This window comes from Ailuropoda melanoleuca, chromosome 2 (assembly GCF_002007445.2).
Source record: "Ailuropoda melanoleuca isolate Jingjing chromosome 2, ASM200744v2, whole genome shotgun sequence".
In the NCBI taxonomy this organism is placed as follows: Eukaryota; Metazoa; Chordata; class Mammalia; order Carnivora; family Ursidae; genus Ailuropoda; species Ailuropoda melanoleuca.
In genome coordinates, this window is record NC_048219.1 from 63,137,600 (window position 1) to 63,159,206 (window position 21,607).

The window sequence follows — 21,607 nt, forward strand, 5'->3', positions numbered from 1 at the left end:
CTAATGTAGGTGTTTATCACAATGAACTTCTCTCTTAAAAATGTTTTTGCTATATCATAATTTTTGGTATTTTGTGTTTCCATTCTCATTTGTCTTGAGATAATTTTTAAAAATTTCTTTAGCCTATTGGCTGTTCAGTAGCATATTTTTTAATCCCCACATAATTGTGAATTATCGGTTTTCTTGTGATTTATTTCTAGTTTTATACCATTATGGTTGGAATATATTAATATTTCAGTCTTCTAAATTTTATTAAGACTTGTTTTGTGGCCTAACACATGGTTTACCTTGGAGAATGTTCCTTTNCGTCTGCCTTCGGCTCAGGGCGTGATCCCGGCGTTGCGGGATCGAGCCCCACATCGGGCTCCTCTGCTGTGAGCCTGCTTCTTCCTCTCCCACTCCCCCTGCTCGTGTTCCCTCTCTCACTGGCTGTCTCTATCTCTGTCAAATAAATAAAATCTTTAAAAAAAAAAAAAGACTTGTTTTGTGGCCTAACACATGGTTTACCTTGGAGAATGTTCCTTGTATGTTCGAGAAGAATGTATATAGGCCTTATGCTATATGGAATCTTTTGCAAATGTCTTTTAAGTCCATTTGATCTTATGTGTGGTTCAGGTCCAATTTTTCCTTATTGATTTTTCTGCTTTGATCAGCCATTGATGCAAATAGGGTATGTAAGTTCCCTACCATTATTATATTTCTGTCTTTTTCTCCTTTCAGGTCTGTTAATATTTGCTTTATATATTTAGGTGCTTCTATTTTTTTTGGCCCATAAATATTTATGTAATATACTCTTATTAGATTGACCCTTTTATCATTATATAATGACATTCTTTGTCTCTTCTCACAGTTTTGGCTTAAAGATTGTTTTTTTCTGATGTTAGTATAGCTACTCCAATATTCGTTTGATTTCCATTTACATGGAATATGTTTTTATTTTTTTAAATCTATTTTATTAAATTTTTTAAAATTTTATTTTAAATTCCAATATAGTTAACATACAATGTTCTATTAGTTTCAGTGTACAATATAGAGTTCTATTAGTTTTCTGTGTACAATATAGTGATTCAGCAGTTCTGTGCATCGCCCTGTGCTCATCATGACAAGTACACTCCTTAATCCCCATCACCTATTTTACCCATCCTCCCACCCACCTCCCCTCTGGTAACCATCAGTTTGTTCTCTGTAGTTGAGAGTCTGTTTATTGGTTTCTCTCTCTCTCTTTTTTTCCTTTGCTTGTTTTGTTTGTTTCTTTCTTAAATTCCACATATGAGTGAAATCATATGGGTATTTGTCTTTGTCTGACTTAATTCACTTAGCATTATACTCTCTAGCTCCATCCATGTAATTGCAAATGGCAAGATTTCATTCTTTTTTATGGATGAGAATAATATTCCATCATATGTATATACCACATCTTCTTTTTTCATTCATCCTTCAGTGGACACAGGCTGCTTCCATATCTTGACTGTTGTAAATACATATGGGTGCATGTATCCCTTTTAATTAGCATTTTTGTATTTGGGGGTAAATAGTAGTGCAATTGCTGGGTCATATGGTAGTTCTATTTTTACCTTTTAGAGGAACCTCCATACTGTTTCCACAGTGGCTGCACCAGTTTGCATTCCTGCCAACAGTGCAAGAGGGTTCCTTTTTCTCCACATCTTTGCCAACACTCTTTGTTTCTTGTGTTGTTGATGTTTATCCATTTACACAGGTGTAAGGTGATATCTCATTGTGGTTTTGATTTGCATTTCCCTGATGGTTATTTACATTGAGCATCTTTCATTTTGTCTGTTGGCCATCCATATGTCTTCTTTGGAGAAAGGTCTGTTCATGCCTTCCGCCCATTTTTAAATTGGATTGTTTTGTTTTTTGGAGTTGAGTTGTATAAGTTCTTTATGTATTTTGGATACTAACCCTTTGTCAGATATGTCATTTACAAGTATCTTCTCCCATTCCATAGGTTGCCCTTAGTTTTATTGTTTACTTTGCTGTGCAGAGTTGTTTTGGTTTTTTTTTTTTTTTAAGATTTTATATATTTGAGAAAGAGAGTGAAAGAGACTGACCAAGCATGAGTCAGGGGGCTCTGAGAAACAAACTGAGGGCTTCAGAGGGGAGGAGGGTGGGGGAATGGGATAGACTGGTGATGTGTAGTAAGGAGGGCACGTATTGCATGGTGCACTGTGTGTTATACACAACTAATGAATCATCGAACTTTACATCAGAAACCGGGGATGTACTGTATGGTGACTAACATAATATAATAAAAAAAATTAAAAAAAAAAAAAAAGCATGAGTCAGGGGGAGGGGCAGAAGTAGAGGGAGAAGCAGGCTCCCTCTCAGGAGGGACACAGGGCTCCATCCCAGGACCCCCTGGGATCATGACCTGAGCTGAAGGCAGACACTTAACTGACACTGAGCCACCCCTGCACCTGTGGAGAAGCTTTTTATTTTGATGAAGTCCCAATAGTTTATTTTTTCTTTTGTTTCCCTTGCCTCAGGAGACCTATTTAGAAAAATGTTGCTACAGCTGATGTCAGAGAAATTACTGCCTGTTTTCTGCTTGAGGATTTTTATGGTTTCAGGTATCACATTTAGGTCTTTAATCCATTTTGAGTTTATATTTGTGTATGGTGTAAGAAAGTGGTCCAATTTCATGTTTTTGCATACAGCTGCCCAATTTTCCCAACATTTGTTGAAGAAGCTGTCTTTTTCCTGTTGCATATTCTTGCCTCCTTTGTCGAAAATTAATTGACCATACAATTGTGGGTATATTTCTGGGCTCTCTGTTCTGTTCCATGGATCTTTGGGTCTGTTTTCCTGCCAGTACCACACTCTTTGGATTACTACAGCTTTGTAGTACATCGTGAAATCTGGGATTATGATACTTCCAGTTTTGTTCTTCTTTTTCAAGATTTCTTTGGCTATTCAGGGTCCTTCATGTTTCCATACAAATTTTAGGATTATTTGTTATAGTTCATTTAAAAATGGTGTTGGTATTTTGACAGGGATTGCATTAAATCTGTAGATTGCTTTGGGCAGTATGGACATTTTTACAATATTTATTCTTCCAATCCATGAGCTTGGAATATCTTTCCATTTCTTTGCATCATTTTCAGTTTCTTTCATCAGTGTTTATAGTTTTCAGAGTATAGGTCTTTTACCTCCTTGGTTGAGTTTATTTCTAGGTATTTTATTATTTTTGGTAAATTGTAAATGAGACTGTTAATTTCTTCTTAATTTCTCTTTCTGGTACTTCTTTAGTAGTATATGGAAATGCAATGGATTTCTGAATATCGATTTTTGTATTCTGCAACCTTATTGAATTCATTTATCAATTCTAGTAATTTTTTGGTGGAGTCTTTAAGGTTCTATATGCAGTATCATGTCATCTGAAAATAGTGATAATTTTACTTCTAATTTGGATGCGTTTTATTCCTTGTCTGATTACTATGGCTAGGACATGGGTAGGACTATAGCTAGAACTTCTAATACTGTGTTGAATAAAAGTAGTGAGAGTGGACATCCTTGTCTTATTCCTGGTCTTAGGGGGAAAGCTCTGTTTTTCACCACTGACTATGATGTTAGCTACAGGTTTTTGACATATGGCCTTTATTATGTTGAGGTATGTTCTCTCTAAAAGTTTGTTGAGAGTTTCTATCATGAATAGAAGTTGTATTTTGTCAAATGCTTTTTCTTCGTCTATTGAAATGATCACATGGTTCTTATACTGTCTAGTGTTGATGTTATGTATCACATTGATTAATTTATGAATAGCAAACCACCCTTGCATCCCCAGAATAAATCCCACTTGATCATTGTGAATGATTTTTTTAATGTATTGTTGGATTCAGTTTGCTAACATTTTGTTGAGGATTTTTAAAATTTCAATTCATTTAGCCAACATATAGTACATTAGTTTCATATATAGAGTTCAGTAATTCATCAGTTGCATTTAACGCTCAGTGCTTATCACATCACATGCCCTCCTTAATGCCCATCACCCAGTTACCCCAGGCCCCATCCACCTCCCCTCCAGCAACCCTCAGTTTTGTTTCCTATAGTTAAGAGTCTCTCATGGATTTTCTCCCTCTCTGATGAGTTCCCATTCAGTTTTCCCTCCCTTCCCCTATGATCCTCTGCACTGTTTCTTATATTCCACATATGAGTGCATCTGTGTTCATCAGGGATATTGGCCTACAGTTCTTATTTTGTAGTGTCTTTGTCTGGTCTTGGTATCAGGGTAATGCTGGCTTCATAGAGTTTATAAGTTTTCCTTCCTCTTGTATCTTTTGGAATTGTTTGAGAAGAATTGGTATTAACTCTTCTTTAAATGGTAGAATTCACCTGTGAAGCAATCTGATCCTGGACTTTTGTTTTTTGGAAGTTGATTACTGAATCAATTTAATTGTTGGTAATTGGCATGTTTAAATTTTCTATTACTGAATGGGAAGAAATCAGAAAGGGAGACAAACCATGAGAGACTCTTGACTCTGGGAAACAAACTGAGGTTTGCAGATAAGGAGATGGGTGGGGGGATGGGGTAACTGGGTGATGGGTATTAAGGAGGGCAAGTAATGTGATGAGCACTGGGTGTTATACACAACTAATGAATCACTGAACACTATCAAAAACTAATGTACTATATGTTAGCTAATTGAATTTAAATTAAAAATTTTTCTATTTCTTTGTTGTTAGGAAAGTCAGCTATGTCTTCTGATCCTGAAAGTCAGCCTAATGGGGAAGACATTCTGTAGTGCCCTGCACTGCAATATCCCCTATTCACCAGAACCTTGTGCTTTAGGGGTGTCTCTTAAATGTGTTATATGTGCTCTACTATTGTGGCTGAGCTGAGTTTGCCTTCAGTCCAGTCATCTGCAATGGCTCTCTTTGCCTGTTGTGGGCAGGGTTTGCTCCCTGGCTTGTTAGTTGGCCAGTCTAGGCTGCCTTGGACTTGAGTTGGGTCAGACCAGGCATTTGCCAGATCTGCAGTGTGCTGTCTGTTTTGTCTCCCTGAGAAGCTTTTGTTGGTGGCAAGGCCTGCAGTCAGACCAGATGTCTGCCCCACCCCACTGCTGGGGCCACAGTTGCACTGGTGTGTGTGGTTATCTTCCCCTCTTCCTGGGCCAAGAGTCACTTTGGAGTGGTGTTGACCCCTTGTCAGGGCTGCTTTCACACTGCTAACTTGTGCCGCCACTTTGGATGGACTCCTGTCAAGGGCAGGTATGCAGGAGAACACAGCGATGCCGTGCATGGTGTTAGCAAGGTATTTGCTAGTCTGATATTGGAAGGGACTTGGAGCCACTTTTGAAAACTCTTGCCGAGGCTAGGTTGAATAGGGCGAGTCTGCACATGAACGCAGGGACAGGGCACACTGTAGGAAGCTAGGTGGAGAGTGTTCATGCTGCACTGGTTCCTACAGGTGTCTCTTCATCTAGGCTGGGAGGCAGGGGAGGGAAATGTAGAACTTTTATGTTGTTAAAGAAGTCTCCCAAAGATCCCTGCCCCTCCAACACACACACACACACACACACACACACACACACACACACACTTAGTAAACAGATCTCCCTCCTGTTCACCCCAGGCAGTTTTTCAAACTGCTGCTTCTATGCTATATCTCTAGGGTGCTATCTGTTGCTCTCTTTAAGGGTGGGGACTCCACCCTTCCAGCTCTCCCAGAGCCCAGCCTCCTGATTTTTAAAGATTCAGGTGGTAAAACCCCACCGATTGTAAGAACTTATGGAGTTGGGGTCCATAAGGTTTTCAAAGCCAAATGTTAAAGGGATTTATTTTCCCAGTGCAGGTCTCCTGCCTGGAGTTCTGGCTGGGCTCTCTTCTCCCTTCTCCATGACCACAGCGTCCTTCCATCCTGCAGACAATCCCACTAGTCATTTTGGCTCCCAACCGCCTCTCCCTCTTTCCTACCCTCTTCTATGTCATTTTGGCTCCCAACCGCCTCCCCCTCTTTCCTACCCTCTTCTATGTGGCCTCTTCTCTACATTTAGTAGTGGAGAGTCTGTTCTGCTGGTCTTCAGGTCATTTTCTGGATTAGTTACACTGATGTGTTATCTAGTTATATCCATGCGACGAGGTGAGCTCAGGATCCTCCTCCTTCGCCTTCCTGGGAACTCCCCCCTGTGTCTTTTAACCGTTTGTATTAGAGTTAGAGTGATTTATCCACCATGATTAGAGTGTTCTGAATTGAACTATATATTTACCTTTACCAATGAGCTTGAAACTTTGATATGTTTTCCTGTTAATATTTAGCATTTTTTTTATTTCAGCTTGAATAATTCCTTTTAAAATTTAGTGTAAGGCCAGTCTAATGGAGATGAATTCCTTCAGCTTTTCCTTGTCTGGAAAACTCTTTATCCTTTAATTCTGAAGGACAACTTTGCCAGGAAGAGTATTCTTGGTTGGCAGGGTTTTTTTTTTTCTCCTTTTGGCACTTTTATTATATCATGCCATTCTTTTCTTGCCTGCAGATTTTCTGTTGATTGTCTCATAAGGGTTTCCTTATACATAATAAGTAGTTTTTCTCTTGCTGCTTTTAAGACTTTGTCTTTGATTTTTGACAATTATAAAGTGTTTCCGTTTGGATCTCTGGTTTCATATCTGGAATTCACTGGGCTTCTTGGATCAGGATATCTACTTCTTTTCTCAAGTTAAAGAACTTTTGGGCCATTATTTCTTTAAATAAATTTTGTGCTCCTTTCTCTCTTCTGGAACCCCTGTAATGTGTATGTTGATCCTCTTGATGGTGTCCCATTAGTACCTTAAGCAAGCTTCACCCTTTTTCATTTTTTTCTTTCTGCACCTCTGATTGAATTCCACTGCTCTTTGAGTCCTCTGATCCCTTCTTGTCTTTGATCTAGTCTGCTGTTGAACCTCTTTGTTGAATTCTCCAGTTCAGTTATTGTATTTTCACTCTGTGATTTCTGTTTGGTACTTTCTTATATTTTCTGTCTCTTTGTTGAAATTCTGATTTGATCATGCATTGTTCTAACTTTGGTGAGCATCTTTATGACTGTTATTTTGAACTCTTCATCAGATAAATCACCTGTCTCTGTCTCATTAAGGTCTGTTTTTAGAGTTTCAGCTTATTCTTTTGTATGGAACATATTCCCCTGTTTCTTCATTTTTCTCAATTCTGTGTTGGTTTCAGCCACCTTTCCCAGTCTTGACAGAGTGGTCTTGTGTAGGGGATATGGCTTATTGATCATCCTGTTCTGAATTCCTTATTGTTTTTCAAACCTTTGTGATTGTCCAAGCAGCCTTCTTTGTTCTAGGTGGCTTCCAGTAGTTAAGGGCTTGCCAAGACTTGTCAGTATTCCAAAGAGGAGGATCTCAGTCAGCACCTAGATGTAGGCTGACTGAAAGCTAGACCCTCAGGTAACAGCTAGGAAAATGTGTAATTGGGATCCTTATAGGGAGAAACAGAACTGGGCTTTATTATCGGTTCCCTCAGTGCTGGACTTCATGTGTACAGCCATGAGGGTGTGCTCCTCTGCCTGCTAAGAACTGCTTTGTTTGTCACAGTCCTTTTGGACACATGAATGCAAACCCTGTTGGCTATAGAGTCATGTAGTCCAGAGGCCTGTCCCTTGGGCCACAGCTTCAAAAGCTTGAGTGCCAGACGTGTACAAGCTCCTTCCAAGAAGATACTGGAAATTTGCAGCAGGCTCGAGGGAAAAGGTGGAGGAGGTGTCTGCTAGTTTCCCTGGTGCTCTGGAGGATCACAAGCTCCTAGACATGTGCTAAATTAGAAAACCGACCCTCAGGCAGAAGCTTTTAAAGTATATAAGTAAGACTCTTTCATGGAAAGACGGAGAGATGGACTGTTTTTGCCAGCTCCTTCTGTGCTGATCCCTGGGTAGATAGCCATACCACATTGTGGCGAACCCATTAAGAACTGTTTTTTTGTTTGCTAGAGTCTTGTAGGTCTCATGAATGCAAGTCCTCTTAGCTTTCTAGAGCTAGGTGTTTTGGCACCCATCCCTCAAGTGGTAGTATTATGGGTTGGGGTGTTAGATGTGGGGTCCAAACCCTTTATCAGGGAGAAGCTGGGAGTCGAGTGTTTCCTCCACTGAATGGCCCTTTTGTAGGTATTTTCTCATTAACCCAACGTGTGGATGTTGCTCAGCTGGCTTCTTTGAGAGGGAATTGCTCCATGTGTAGCTGTAGAGTCGGTGTATCGGGGGAGGAATCACCTATGTCACCATCTTGGACTAGAACTTATTCAAATACAGACTTAATAATGTTTACTTTAGAGGGTTCCACATTTGATGTACCTACAAGTAGGAGCATTCTTCGTTAAAATTTGTTACTTTATATTAAAATTTACTGTGCATCATTTTTCAAATAGCCCATTGCTACTGATACACCCCTATTGATTATGGCAGTTTAGTGTAGGATTTGGAATTAATATCAGTACTGATGCATAGAGATAAAAAGTTTTAATATTAGTTCAAAACTGCCAAATATGTGTGAGATTAACATTGCTAGCTAAGACCTTACAAAAAAGTTCACTGACAGCTATGAAGCAATAAATAATTTTATTACAAAATGGAAGTTATTAAAAAGCAAAAAAAATTCAAATAATATTTTAGAAATATTTCTAGTTACTAAGCTGAGGACTCAAATTCCTTTTATAACATACTTGGTATTCACAGTACTAACGAAAGCTGAATATACATAATTTTTTTAAGATTTTATTTTTAAGTAATCCCTACACCCAGCATGGGCTCAAACTCAGAACCCTGAGATCAAGAGTCACATGCTCCGCTGTCTGAGCCAGCCAGGCGCCCCTGACATAATCTAAAATTATGTTTAGATTGAACACTGTGTGCTTTTTTAGAGACATAAATATACCCACTGTTCTGGAGAGTTACAACATTTATATAAAATTATACAACTTCATTGTGAAAAATTGACTCTAAAAATTTAAAGATTCTGCATTGTGTATCCCTTGTTAATAGTTATCTGTGCTCACTTGTTAATTATTACTAATGAGATAAATAGAATTCGATTGCACTTAATTATTCAGAAGTTTTTGACAGTAATTCTCAAAGTCAGTATTAACTGGCTCTAAAGTCAAGACTGAAGAGGAGGAGGATAGAAGGAAAAAAAGAAAGCTAACAAACAGAAGAGCAGAAGCTGGCATAACTATAACAGAAGTAGCTATAAATAATGGACAGCAATTCCATTGACAGCAGCAGTAAATGATGGAGAACAGAAACAGAAGTGAGGGAGAAGAAAGAACAGTGTTTGAGGCAACTGATCTTTCCAGATAACTTCCTTTAGTACCCTTACAAATACCCTATTATTTGAGGTTAACTAGAGCAAGGGCAAAGCTTAGACCACTTTCTGAGAGCCCTAAAGGCATTACTATATTATGGCACACTTATGTGACCACGACAGTGAAATTCTTCAAGTCTTAAGAAAAAGTTGAATTATGTTTAACATATTCAGTATATACTATATTTCATTATAAAAGCTAAGTGTTAAACTGAAAGTTACGTGGACATTTATTTAAGGTACCACAATTCTCAATTATGGCTAGATAATTCTGTGGCTAGAGTTAAAAAATATTTCAAGTCCACATAACCCTGTGTTATTAACTCAATAGCTACTTTATTGTGGTTATCAGAATGCAAATACAAGATTTACAAAAGTTGGCACTCTAGCCGCTTGTAAATATCTAGAANTTTTAAGATTTTATTTATTTATTTGACAGAGATAGAGACAGCCAGTGAGAGAGGGAACACAAGCAGGGGGAGTGGGAGAGGAAGAAGCAGGCTCATAGCGGAGGAGCCTGATGTGGGGCTCGATCCCATAACGCCGGGATCACGCCCTGAGCTGAAGGCAAACACTTAACCGCTGTGCCACCCAGGCGCCCCAGCACGGTATTTTTAGAAAGAATAGATACTATCAGATTAAAAGTGACTGATTTAGAAATGTCTATTTTATGGATACCTATAAGAAATGGAAAATGTATTTGAACAGAAGACTACTACACATTATTTAACTTACATCTTCATTTTTTAGGCTTCATGGTTTTTCAGTATATGCAGTCTCATTCTTAGGATCCTAAAATTGGGTCAGAGTTGCCAAATGAAGGACATGGAAAAATAGTGGAAATGAAAAGTTTAATATTTAATAAGTCAGTCCTTACTAACTCACTTTTTGAAAGGTTTTTCTTTGAAAAATTTCTGGTGTAATGAAGCTTTCTTGTAATGAGGACATGTGAAGCATAATAGTTAATATAAATTTATTTCCTATTAGAAATTCTGAAGGGAGTAGTTTTTTGTATGTGTATATATATGTTAGATTAGCAAAATATAGTGTACCATTATACTTTTGAAAAGAAATTTTTAGATGTAAGATTTCAGTCTTAAATAGAAATTGCTAGAAAGTGCTATCATTAGCACTTAAAAAAGAAAAACATTGGTATAAGGAAAGTCTAGTGTTCATGGAATTCCTTAGCATAGTTTTAACATATTTCAAGTGAACATATGTAATTGTCCAAAAATGAAGGGTTTAAACAGAGCTTGGAAAAGTCTCTTGGGTGGTTATAAAAGCAATTTGTGTTCTGGGCAGAAGGCTGACTTAGAAATTCATGGACTCTTAGAAGACATGTAAGTAACTTATTCATTTAACAGAAATGTACTGAACACCTGCTATATGCCTGTTTTTCTACAGGAATCAGAATTAACCAGATTACAAGCCAAAATTTCTGGACGTGAAAGGGCAGAAGACATCAAGTTTCTACCAGCCCTGCTTACATCTGCAACAGAAATTACGCCTGACATTCAAGATCCAAAATTTGCCAAACATTCTCACACAGCTTTTTTCAAGTGTAGAAAGCTACGTCGCTCTATTAGTGCCAGTGACCTTAGTTTCAAGACACGTAGTGATGAAGATTTTTCTGAAGAATTACTACAGGACTTAAAAAAAATGCAGTTAGAACAGCCTTCAACATTAGAAGAAAGCCAGAAGGATCTGACTTACACCCAGTCAGACTCATTTAAACCTCTCACGTATGACCTAGAAGATGATAGTTCTGAGAGTAATGACTTCAGTACTCTCAGTGGGATGCTAAGATACATAAACAAAGAAGTGAGACTATTAAAAAAGTCTTCTATGCAAACGGGTGCTGGTTTACCTCAGGTATGTATGTCATACACTCAAAGTTATAATAATTTGTCCCCAGTGAATATCATTTTATTATTTGTAGGAAAATCCATATATTTAAATGAAGCATGCCATTAAGTGATATGCAAATATTGAAAGTTCAAAAAAATCCATTGTAAGGAGGGTTGAAAATATACCTTTGTAAATTAACTTTGATTAAATAGCCTATACATTTGATTAAATATAATCTTTACATTTGATTAAAGAACTAAATCTGCTTCATATTAGGAAAGTATTTTGAACTGTAGAATAAAGTTGACCCTTGAGTAATGCAGGGGTTAGGGGCACCAACTCCTGCCTCCCTCCCCCAATCCAGTGCAGCTGAAAATCCATATATAACCTTTGACTTTCCTAAAACTTAACTAGTAATAGCCTGTTGACTGGAAGCCTTACTGATAAGCTAAGCAGTCAACTTAACACGTATTTTGTATGTTATATATATTATATACTGTGTTCTTATAATAAAGTAAGCTAGAGAAAAGAAAATATTAAGAAAATCATGAGAAAATACATTTACAGTACATTTTATTCATTGATACTGTAAGTTTGTATCATCTGTTTACAAGATGAATTGTCTGTCAATACCTACATCAATATTGTCTTATACAAAACACTGTAGATGTTATATACATAACTAACACTAGATATCAAAAATGAAAAGATAATGTGAAAAAGAAGTTCATATTTATTTACAGATATAATAATTCATGCACTGAAAAGGAAGCGGTAACAATATGAATGCTTTATCGTAGCTTAGCCTATACACTAATGAATGAATCATTATAACATTTTTATGGCAAACAATTCTAGTGCTATTCATAATACAGTATTGCAGACAGTGTTATATATTTGTTTAAAAACCACTTACCTATGATGATGGGCTGCTATGCACCTTCTTCATTTACTAGAGAGAAGGGCACACACTATATGGTAATGTTATTCTTTGAAAGCAAAGTTATGAAACAGTAAGAAAACTAACACATTATGAAGTTTATATTAAATAGTACTCACCTTACACTTATGTAAGGATAGTCTGCCCACTGCCTTACAAATCTTGCACAGGATGTTCTATTATGATCAGTACTTAGGTGATGATGACACAAATGTCCTATACAGTTCTTGTCATACATTACTAGATTTTTCACATGAAAACACACAAAAGATAAGTTTCTGAACTGCAAGGCGTGGTTATTCGTTAAGTGGAAGTGGATTATCATAAAGATCTTCCTCCTTGTCTTCTCACTGAGCAGGCTGAGAAAGAGGAGGGGTTGGTCTTGCTGTCTGCAGGCTGGCAGAGACAAAGCGTGGAGGAGGTGGAGGGAGAGACAGGAGAGGCCGGTACATTTAGTGTAGCTTCATGAAAATACATCACAATTTCTGCGTGATTTTTTTTCCCGGCTTTTGCATTTCTTTAAAAATGTTTTTATATGGTACTAATCCTTCTTCCACCATTTGCTTTAGGTTCAGTGCCCATATCATAGAAGTGTCCATGTCATAAAAATAAATGTCCTTTGGGGCACTTTTGTTCAGAACAGGACATTTTTTCTGTATTAAAAACCTGTTCAGGCAGATAGCCTTTCTCCTCAGTGATTTTCTTACTGGTGTCTGGGAACTGTCTGCTGCTTCTTGGTTACCTTGACATTTTTTAGGCCAAACCCTACTTCTAAAATTATCCAGCCATCCTTTTTGGCATTAAATTCTCCAGCTTTAGACCCTTCACCTTTCCTTTCCTCTAAATTGTCATAAAATGACTCTGCTTTTTCTTGAATTTATTATTAATCTATAGGCATGCCTTTCTTACATCATTCTTACACATGTAAAAGTTGCATTTTCAACACAAGATAAAAAGTGCAAGGTTTTTCATGCCTGCTAGCCTAACTGCAGTGATGGCTTCACAATTTTTTTTTTTTTTTTTTTTTTACAATGGTCCTTACACTGGATTCCTTTATCTTGAAATGGTGGGCAACCATAGCTGCACACTGCAATCTACACTACATGCCAAACAATTTAGTTTTTTCTTATAATGTCATGACTCTTCTCTGCTTCTTGGGAGCACTTCCAACATCACTAGCAGCACTTTGTATGGGTCCCTTGAGGTTTTTCAAAAGTTTATGGTATTGCACTAAACACCAGAAAAATATGTGAGAACTGCAAGAGGTCACTTTTTTATTGCGATACCTTATTTACTGAAGAGACAGAACTGCTCACATGAAAATGATTAACATCACACAATGTTTTAAGCGCTACAACACTTGAGCTCAGCACAATAACAGGTGGTGACTACAAGATTATTACAGTCGTACTACATTTAATTTTATTCAGTTATTTAATCCTGCATCTTTACATTTGTTTACATTTCAGCTGCAGATGGCACCAAATACAGTGTATGTATAAATTTTGATAAATCTTAACTTTTTATAATAGGTTTGTATTTTTGCACATGACATACTTTTTTCTTAATTTTTCGGTATTTCTAGGCTGTGAGGGTCTTCCATGAGTTTTTATCAAATTGCTGCAAATCTCCAAAAAAATTTTCCAATATACTTATTGAAAAAATTAGCATATAAGTGGACCTGTGCAGTTCAAACCTGTGTTATTCAAAGTCCAACCCATGTTGTTCAAGAGTCAGCTGTATTGGAAAATATTTTTGGAGCTCCAAAATTAGTTGTGTTTCTAGACTTCCTGGAAACCATTCTAGTAAAAAATTAAGGTGACCTTTGTTTTGGTCATAGACTTCCACAGTGGCAGAGTATCTCACTTACATAATTTATCTACTTCCTTTATTCCTTGAGTGTATCATACTAAATAGGCAGTCTGTCCCTATTACACATACCTTACAGACACGCAGCTGTTTTTTTTTTTAAAGATTTTATTTATTTGAGAGAAGAGACAGACGGAAAGAGAGAACCTGTGCACAGGAGCTGGTGGGGAGGGGCAGAGGGACAAGGTGACTCCCTGATGAGCTGGGAGCCTGATGTGGAATTTGATCCCAGGACTCCAAGATCATGCATGACCTGAGTCAAAGGCAGACACTTAACCACCTGAAACACCCACGTACTCCTCAACATTTTTTATAAGCATTTAATCTATAATTTGCATATAGAAATAAAGAATCCCTTCCAGAGAAATCCAGCTTTGTTTCATTTTCAAACACATCAAAATAGCATTGGTGGCCCAAAATATTTAAATATTTAAAAAGCATTTTTCCAAGACAAAGACTATTAGACCTTCTTTTCATTTCTCCATGTTGAAAAGAACTTAATTTACTACTTATCAGCAAAAAACTGTTTAAGTAATATTCTTATTGTTAAATAAAATTTTCAAATTCTTATTGTTAAATAAAATTTTCAAATGAAATTTCAAGTATATAGCAAGTCAGATGGAATAGTAAACTAGGCAATCGTATATAATGCCCGATAAAATCATTTATAATGCCTGATAAAATTAGTTTTCATCTAGCCTTTAAAATGATAGCTCTGTTGATTTTTTATGATTTATTCAGCCATTTCATTATTTGTTGAGCGTCTACTAATACACCAGGCACTGGAATTATAGAAATAAACAAAAATGGCCAAGACCCTGTCTAAACAGAGCTTACATTTTAGTTGGGAGACCATCAGTAAACAAATAAATAGACATATGTTCTAATGCTAGGTGGAAATGTGTAAGAGCATGCAGTGTGATGGGGGTACTGTTTTAGATAGGGTGGTCCGGGAAGGTGTCTCAAGAAGGTGACATTTGATCAGAGTCTTGTAGGAAGTAAGGAAGTAAGCTATCTGAAGGAAGAGCATTGGAGGAAAGGGAACAACAGGTACTAAAGTCCTGGGGTGGTAGCCTACCCGGAATGTAGAAAAAACAGCTAGGAGGGGTACTGCTGGTTTGGAATAAACAAGAGGGAAAGTAGTAGGAGAGAAGAGATGATGCTAGGTGTTGGGTAGTAAGATGGTGGTGGGGGTGCTCTAGCGGTGTTGTAGCTCCTATTAGAACTTTGGATTTTAATGGAAGTGTGAAGGTTCTGCTTAGGGAAGTGACATTTATCTGATTTATGTTTTTAAAGGATCACTCTGGCTGTTTTAGGAAGAATGGATGATAAAGGAACAAGAGCAGAGACTATCCAGGAGGCTACTTGTAGTAATCCAGGCAAGCGATGATTTGGGGTAGGCAGGAGGATAGATGTGGAAATGTTGAGAATAGTTCCATTTCTGGATATATTTTGAAGATAGAGCCAACAGGATTTAATGTAGGTCTTGAGCAAATTAGTAGTCAAGGAAGACTCTAAAGATTTTGGCAAGAGTAACTGAGCTTTTACTCAGTTGGGGAATACTAGGAGATGAGCAGATTTGGAAGCATGGAGAGTTTAAAAGATTGACTTTAGATATAATAAATTTGAGATTTCTATTAGATGTTCAAGTGAAGATGACAAATGACTGGGTTAATGAGGCTAAAGTTATAAATTTAGGTATCAGCATATAGATGGTTGCTAAAACCATAATGCTGGATTAAAGCCAGGGAATTAGTGGAGGTAGAAAAAAGCAGCCCCCAAATGAAGCCCCTTAATTTAGTAAGGCTAAATTATTTTTAGCATTCAAGAAGTTAAGGATCTAATAAAGCTAACTGAGATTTAAACCGTGAGATAGAAAAAATAAGAAAAACATAATATATCACATGTTTCAGAAAAGATTAAATGTTGCTAAATAAAGTGAGGATTAATAATTGATATATTTGGTATTATGCAAGCTGTTGATGACATTTATGAGAGTGGCTTCAGGGTAATAGGATAAAGACTGGTTGGAGTATGATCAGAAGAGAAGAGGAGGAGAAGAAAAGGAAACACCAAGAACAGGCAACTCTTTTGATGTAAAGAAATGAGAGAGATGAAATGTCAAGGGAGAGTTTTGTTTTGTTTTTTTAGAATAAGAGATAAAACAGCATTTTATTGGTGGGAATGATCTGGTAGGGAAACATAATTCAAGACAGAGAGTAGAAGGAATAAAGTTCTTAAGGTAGACTGAAAGAGACAGAATCCAGCAGAGAAATAGAATTGGCCTGGGATAAAAGGAGACAGTTCATCTACTGTAGTGGGAAAGAAAGTACAATATATGGTTACAGAAACACATGGAGTAGAAGATTTGGTGAGAAGGGAGCAATTTCTTTATTGATTGCCTTAATAGTGAAGGTTTTCTTGGTAAGATTATGAGCTATGGCAGGTAAGGCGCTAGAGAATTAAGAACAGGAAAGGCATATGAAATAGTTATCTTGGAAAATGAGAAAATATAAAAGGACGAGGGAAGTCTAGTAGGATTGCCAGGCAGATAGTTTTGTTGGGAGAAATAGCCCTGCAAATATATCTGGCATCTTTTGTCCTTCTCGGTTCATGCCAGCAGCAGGATCTCCCCATCATAATGACAACCAAAAAGAACTACAACAAGTTTTCAGAATGTTCCCCAGGAGGGGAGTACTGCTTTCTTTGAGAACTTCTGCTCTATTCCAGTGGCCCTAGAGTCCTCCTAGATGTGCAACAGTCTATTTCTGGTAAATAGAACTTATTTTATATAGGATAAACTTGATTAGAAAAGTGACAGATTGTAATCATGGTAATACACTGCATTTACTATATGCCAGGCACTATTTTAAATGCTTTACATAGAAGCTCCTGGTTGGCTTGGTTGGGTGTCTGACTTCGGCTCAGGTCCTGATCTCTCAGGGTCATGGGATCCAGCCCTGCATTGTGCTCCCCGTTCAGCAGGGAGTCTGCTTCTCCGTCTCCCTCTGCCCCTCTCCTCACTCGTACTCTCTCTCTGCCTCTCAAATAAATGAATAAAATCTTTTAAAAAAATAAATGCTTTACATAAATTGACTCATTTAATCTTTATTGATTGGTACTATTACTACCCTAATAGTACCAAATGGTTCTTCTATTGTAGTGGGGCACTGTTATTATCCCCATTATGTAGATGAATCTTCGTTCTTAACCACTTTTTAAAATTCACATTTAATTATTTAATTTTAAAATGTAATTAACATATACTGGATTATTTGTTTCAGAGGTAGAGTTCAGTGATTCATCAGTCTCATATAACACCCAGTGCTCATCACATCACATGCCCTCCTTAATGTCCATCACCCACTTATCCCAACATCCCACTTCGCTCCCCTCAGTTTGTTTCCTCTGATTACATTTCTTATAGTTTGTCTCCGTCTCTGATTTTGTCTTTTTATTTTTCCCTCCCTTCCTCTATGATTCTCTGTTTTGTTTCTTAAATTCCACATGTGAGTAAGATCATATGGTAATTGTCTTTCTCTGACTGACTTCACTTAGCCTAATACCCTCTAGTTCTATCCACATCATTGTAAATGGCAAGCTTTCATTTTTTTGATGGCTGGGTAATATTCCATTGTGTATATATATACTACATCTTCTTTATCCATAGATGTGTGGTTGGACATCTGGGCTCTTTCCATAGTTTGGTAATTGTGGACATTGTTGCTATAAACATTGGGGTGCAGGTGCCCTTTTAATCACTATGTTCTTATCCTTTGGGGTAGATACCCAGTACTACAATTGCTGGGTCATAGGGTAGTTCTATTTTCAACTTTTTGAGGCACCTCCATACTGTTTTCCAGAGTGGCTGTACCAGCTTGCATTCCCACCAACAGCGTGAGAGGCTTCCCCTTTCTCCACATCCTCACCAACATCTGTCATTTCCTGACTTGTAAATTTTAGCCATTCTGACTGGTGTGAGGTGGTATCTCATTGTGGTTTTGATTTGTATTTCCCTGATGCCGAGTGATGTTGAGCATTTTTTCATGTGTCTGTTAGCCAATTGTATGTCTTCTTTGGAGAAATGTCTGTTCATGTCTTCCTCCCATTTCTGGATTGGATTATTTGCTCTTTGGGTGTTGAGTTTGATAAGTTCTTTATAGATTTTGGATACTAGCCCTTTATCTGATAAGACATTTGCAAATATCTTCTCCCGTTCTGTCGATTATTATTTATTTATCTGAGAGAGAGAGAGAGAGAAAACAGGGGTTGAGGGAGAGAGCAGAGGGAAAAGCAGACTCCCTGCTGAGCAGAGAGCCTGACGCGGGGCTTGACCCGAGGACCCTGAGATCATGACCTGAGCCAAAGGCAGACGCTTAACCGACTGAGCCACCCAGGGGCCCCCAAAGTATGCAGTTTTAAAGTCCACTGATACAGCAGAAAAAATCCTAGAAATTACTGTGTGAGAAGTGCTTAATAAGTGTTAGCTCTTACTTGTGTTGTAGCCCAAATAATGATTTTCCTAACAGTTAACTATGTTGCCAGTTCCATTCTCAATAGAGCCGCTGACAAAAGCTTCAGAAGTCATAAGAAATTACACATGCACAAAATTTTGAACACATTATCAAAGGAATTCAGAGACATCAAGTTAAAAACTGTTTTAGATTTGAACAGAATACTGTGCTGCAAATACTGATTAATTAGCTAATTCACAGTTTATTAGGAAGTTATAAGAAGTATTGTTTATATCCATCTTATTTCCAAAAAGGAAAAGTGGTTTACAAATGTGGTCCATATGCCATGCAGTAAGATGAAAAGTAAGAAAGTCAGCTATAGGGAAATCAGAGATGGAAAGAAACAAGGTGAAGCAAGACTACAGGTAATACCTAAGGACATGGTGACATTTTCAAATTCCTCGCCTAAGTCAAGACCAGGATATGACAAGAATATTTGACCTGTATTTTTAGAATCTCCTGGGCCTGGGGCGCCTGGGTGGCGCTGTGAGCTGAATGTCCAACTCTTGATTTCAGCTCAGGTCATGATCTCAGGTTTTTGAGGTCAGGCCCTGTGTCAGGCTCTGTGCTGGGCGTGGAGCCTACTTGAGATTCTCTCGCTCCCTCTCCCTCTACCCCTCCGCCGCTCTCTTTCTCTCCGTCTTAAAAAAAAAAAAAATCTCCTGGGTCTTTTTCCTATATTTTTCTACTTCTCTGTGTTGTGCTATTTCTTTGTGCAAACATTTCTCTCTTGTCATTTCCCTTTCCTGCTTTTATTTCTCTTCTTTTTCACAGACTGTTTTCAGGTAGCCCTTCATCTGTCTTCCTTTCTGTGCCCTCAAACCATAGTGTGACACCAGTGTCTAAATATCTTATTTATATTATGTCTTCTGTTTTTGTTTTTTATATCAATTTAGTTTAACTTTGCACTCCCTCCCAATGCCCGCCAACCAGAATTACTTGCTTTTTATATTCCATGTTGCCCATTATTGACTTTTTCTGATTCATATTTCTTAATTGAGTAAAGATTTCCCACTCTTGCTTTAAGTTATGCTGATTATTATATTAATTTAGCATTAATATCCATTATAAGAGTATTTCAAAAGCTAATCTTTTTTTTTTTTGCATTATTCCAGGGAGAAAATTTGTAATTAAATGAAGATGTTGATGTGATGAAAAATGAGATTTTTGGTACTGTGTTTATTACATGTAGCTCATACTTCATAGAAGCTGTTATTTTATTGCTTTTGAATAAATTTTTATTTCTGTATATTTAAAGAAAGTTCTTCTAAACCTTACTGCTTTTTTAATTCATTACTCATTTTTGGTTTAAACTTGGCACTTTGTTTTTTATATAAAAATCACTGTTAAAATGCATAGTAAGTACATTGACTAATTTATATTTTCAATTAGAATAACATTATTTGCTTATTGTTCTAGTAATACTTTACTTTTAAAATGAGTAATATGAATTTAGAAGTCATTCTGCCACAGGTTCATAATTGTACTAATAATGGCTGGCTTTTGTTGAGTGTTTACCATTTATCAGTCACTATTCTAAGCACTTTATATTAACTCATTAGATTCACATAACCTGTCTTTTTTAAATTTTATTGATTTATTTGAGAGGAGAGAGAGAGCGTGACGAGAAAGCGTGAGAGGGGGGAGTGGTAGAGGGAAAGGGAGAAGCAGACTCCCTGCTGAGCAGGGAGCCCGATGCAGGACTCAATCCCAGGACCTGAGATCATGACCTGAGCCAAAGGCAGATGCTTAACAGACTAAGCCACCCAGGCACTCCTCACATAATCTATTTTGTGAGGTATATACTATTACTATTCCTGTTTTACAGGTGGAATTATTTAACATAATGACACAAGTATGTGTTCCAAAGAAACTTATTTGTTCTAAGGATCAGGAGACAGACTTTGGGTTAGTGGCCCCATTTATACATGGTTAGCTTTATGGTAGAATAAAAATAAAACAGCAAAATTAAGATGACATTTCAAACTTCAAATTTAAAAATCTCTCAAGAGTTCGTATTTGTTGTCTTTAGACCATGTAAGTGTATATATATGGGTGCTTAGGAGTTAATTTTTTCTAATACGTAAACACTAAAACCATTAATGTTGACAGTACCACATTTGAATAATACTAATTCAGTATTTGTAATTAATTGTCAAGAGAGGAGTAAAGTTTATCTTTTTACTGCTACTCACTAGTGACTTGACCCTAAGAGTTTAAATTACCGATTCAGTCTTGGCCAGCACCCTTTATTCCCTTTCCCCTGACCTTCTACCATGGTGCCTTATGAGCTTTTGTTCATGGACTAGTAGACATTTTAGTCACGTTGTACTTCTGATACCTTCATTAAGTTAGTTTCCAGTCTGAGCTGGACTCTTAATTTTGACAAACTTTAACCTCTTCCTCTTAGCTTCCTTTCTCTTCCTCTTGACAGGAATGTTAATATTTGTTATTCTTTTCAGCTACCCCCTTTACTGCATCTCCCATACTTTCAAGAGATAACTTAGCCACATACTTCATAGGAGATCTTCAGGTCCAATCTCCCTCAATTTCCTTCATCTTTCTAGTCCTGCCTATGCCAGCATTCATTCATATTTTGTTCCTTCCTATCTCAGAAAGGCTTATTTCTCTAAAAGGCCAGTCCTTGTACTTGTGCACTAAATTCCATTCTTTCCCTTTGATTCTAGGATTGTATTCTATTAAATATCCTACATCTTGTCTTTTTTTTTTTTAAGATTTTATTTATTTATTCGACAGAGACAGAGACAGCCAGCGAGAGAGGGAACACAAGCAGGGGGAGTGGGAGAGGAAGAAGCAGGCTCATAGCGGAGGAGCCTGATGTGGGGCTCGATCCCATAACGCCGGGATCACGCCCTGAGCCGAAGGCAGTCGCTTAACCGCTGTGCCACCCAGGCGCCCCCTACATCTTGTCTTTTATCTTTAATCCTATCCCTTTGATTTCTCCCATTCATATAAATATGTTCAAATCCCTTCGCTGGCCTAAACAACAAAAACTAAAACCCCACCTTTATAATACCTACTGTCCTCAAGAAAAAACTCTGTATTCTTATAGTGCGTACTTATTTTGTGTGAACTTCTCCACATTGCATTTCATACATATTTGCAATATGAA

At 37.3% G+C, this 21,607-nt stretch overlaps 1 protein-coding gene across 9 annotated transcripts in view; it reads left to right on the forward strand.

The window, feature by feature from the left end:
* CCDC18 (coiled-coil domain containing 18) overlaps positions 1-19,723 on the forward strand; it is a 108,622-nt gene extending 88,899 nt beyond the window's left edge. For 8 of the 9 annotated variants that reach the window (XM_034653914.1, XM_034653916.1, XM_034653913.1 and 5 more), the window contains 2 exons: positions 10,708-11,175; positions 13,561-16,927. In XM_034653914.1, coding sequence (XP_034509805.1) covers positions 10,708-11,175; positions 13,561-13,593 — 501 coding nt within the window. In that variant the 3' untranslated portion in view covers positions 13,594-16,927. Of the gene's footprint in view, positions 1-10,707; positions 11,176-13,560; positions 16,928-19,589 lie in introns of those variants that run through there. The other variant, XM_034653917.1, reaches the window with a different exon arrangement.
* The last annotated feature ends 1,884 nt before the right edge of the window (positions 19,724-21,607 follow it).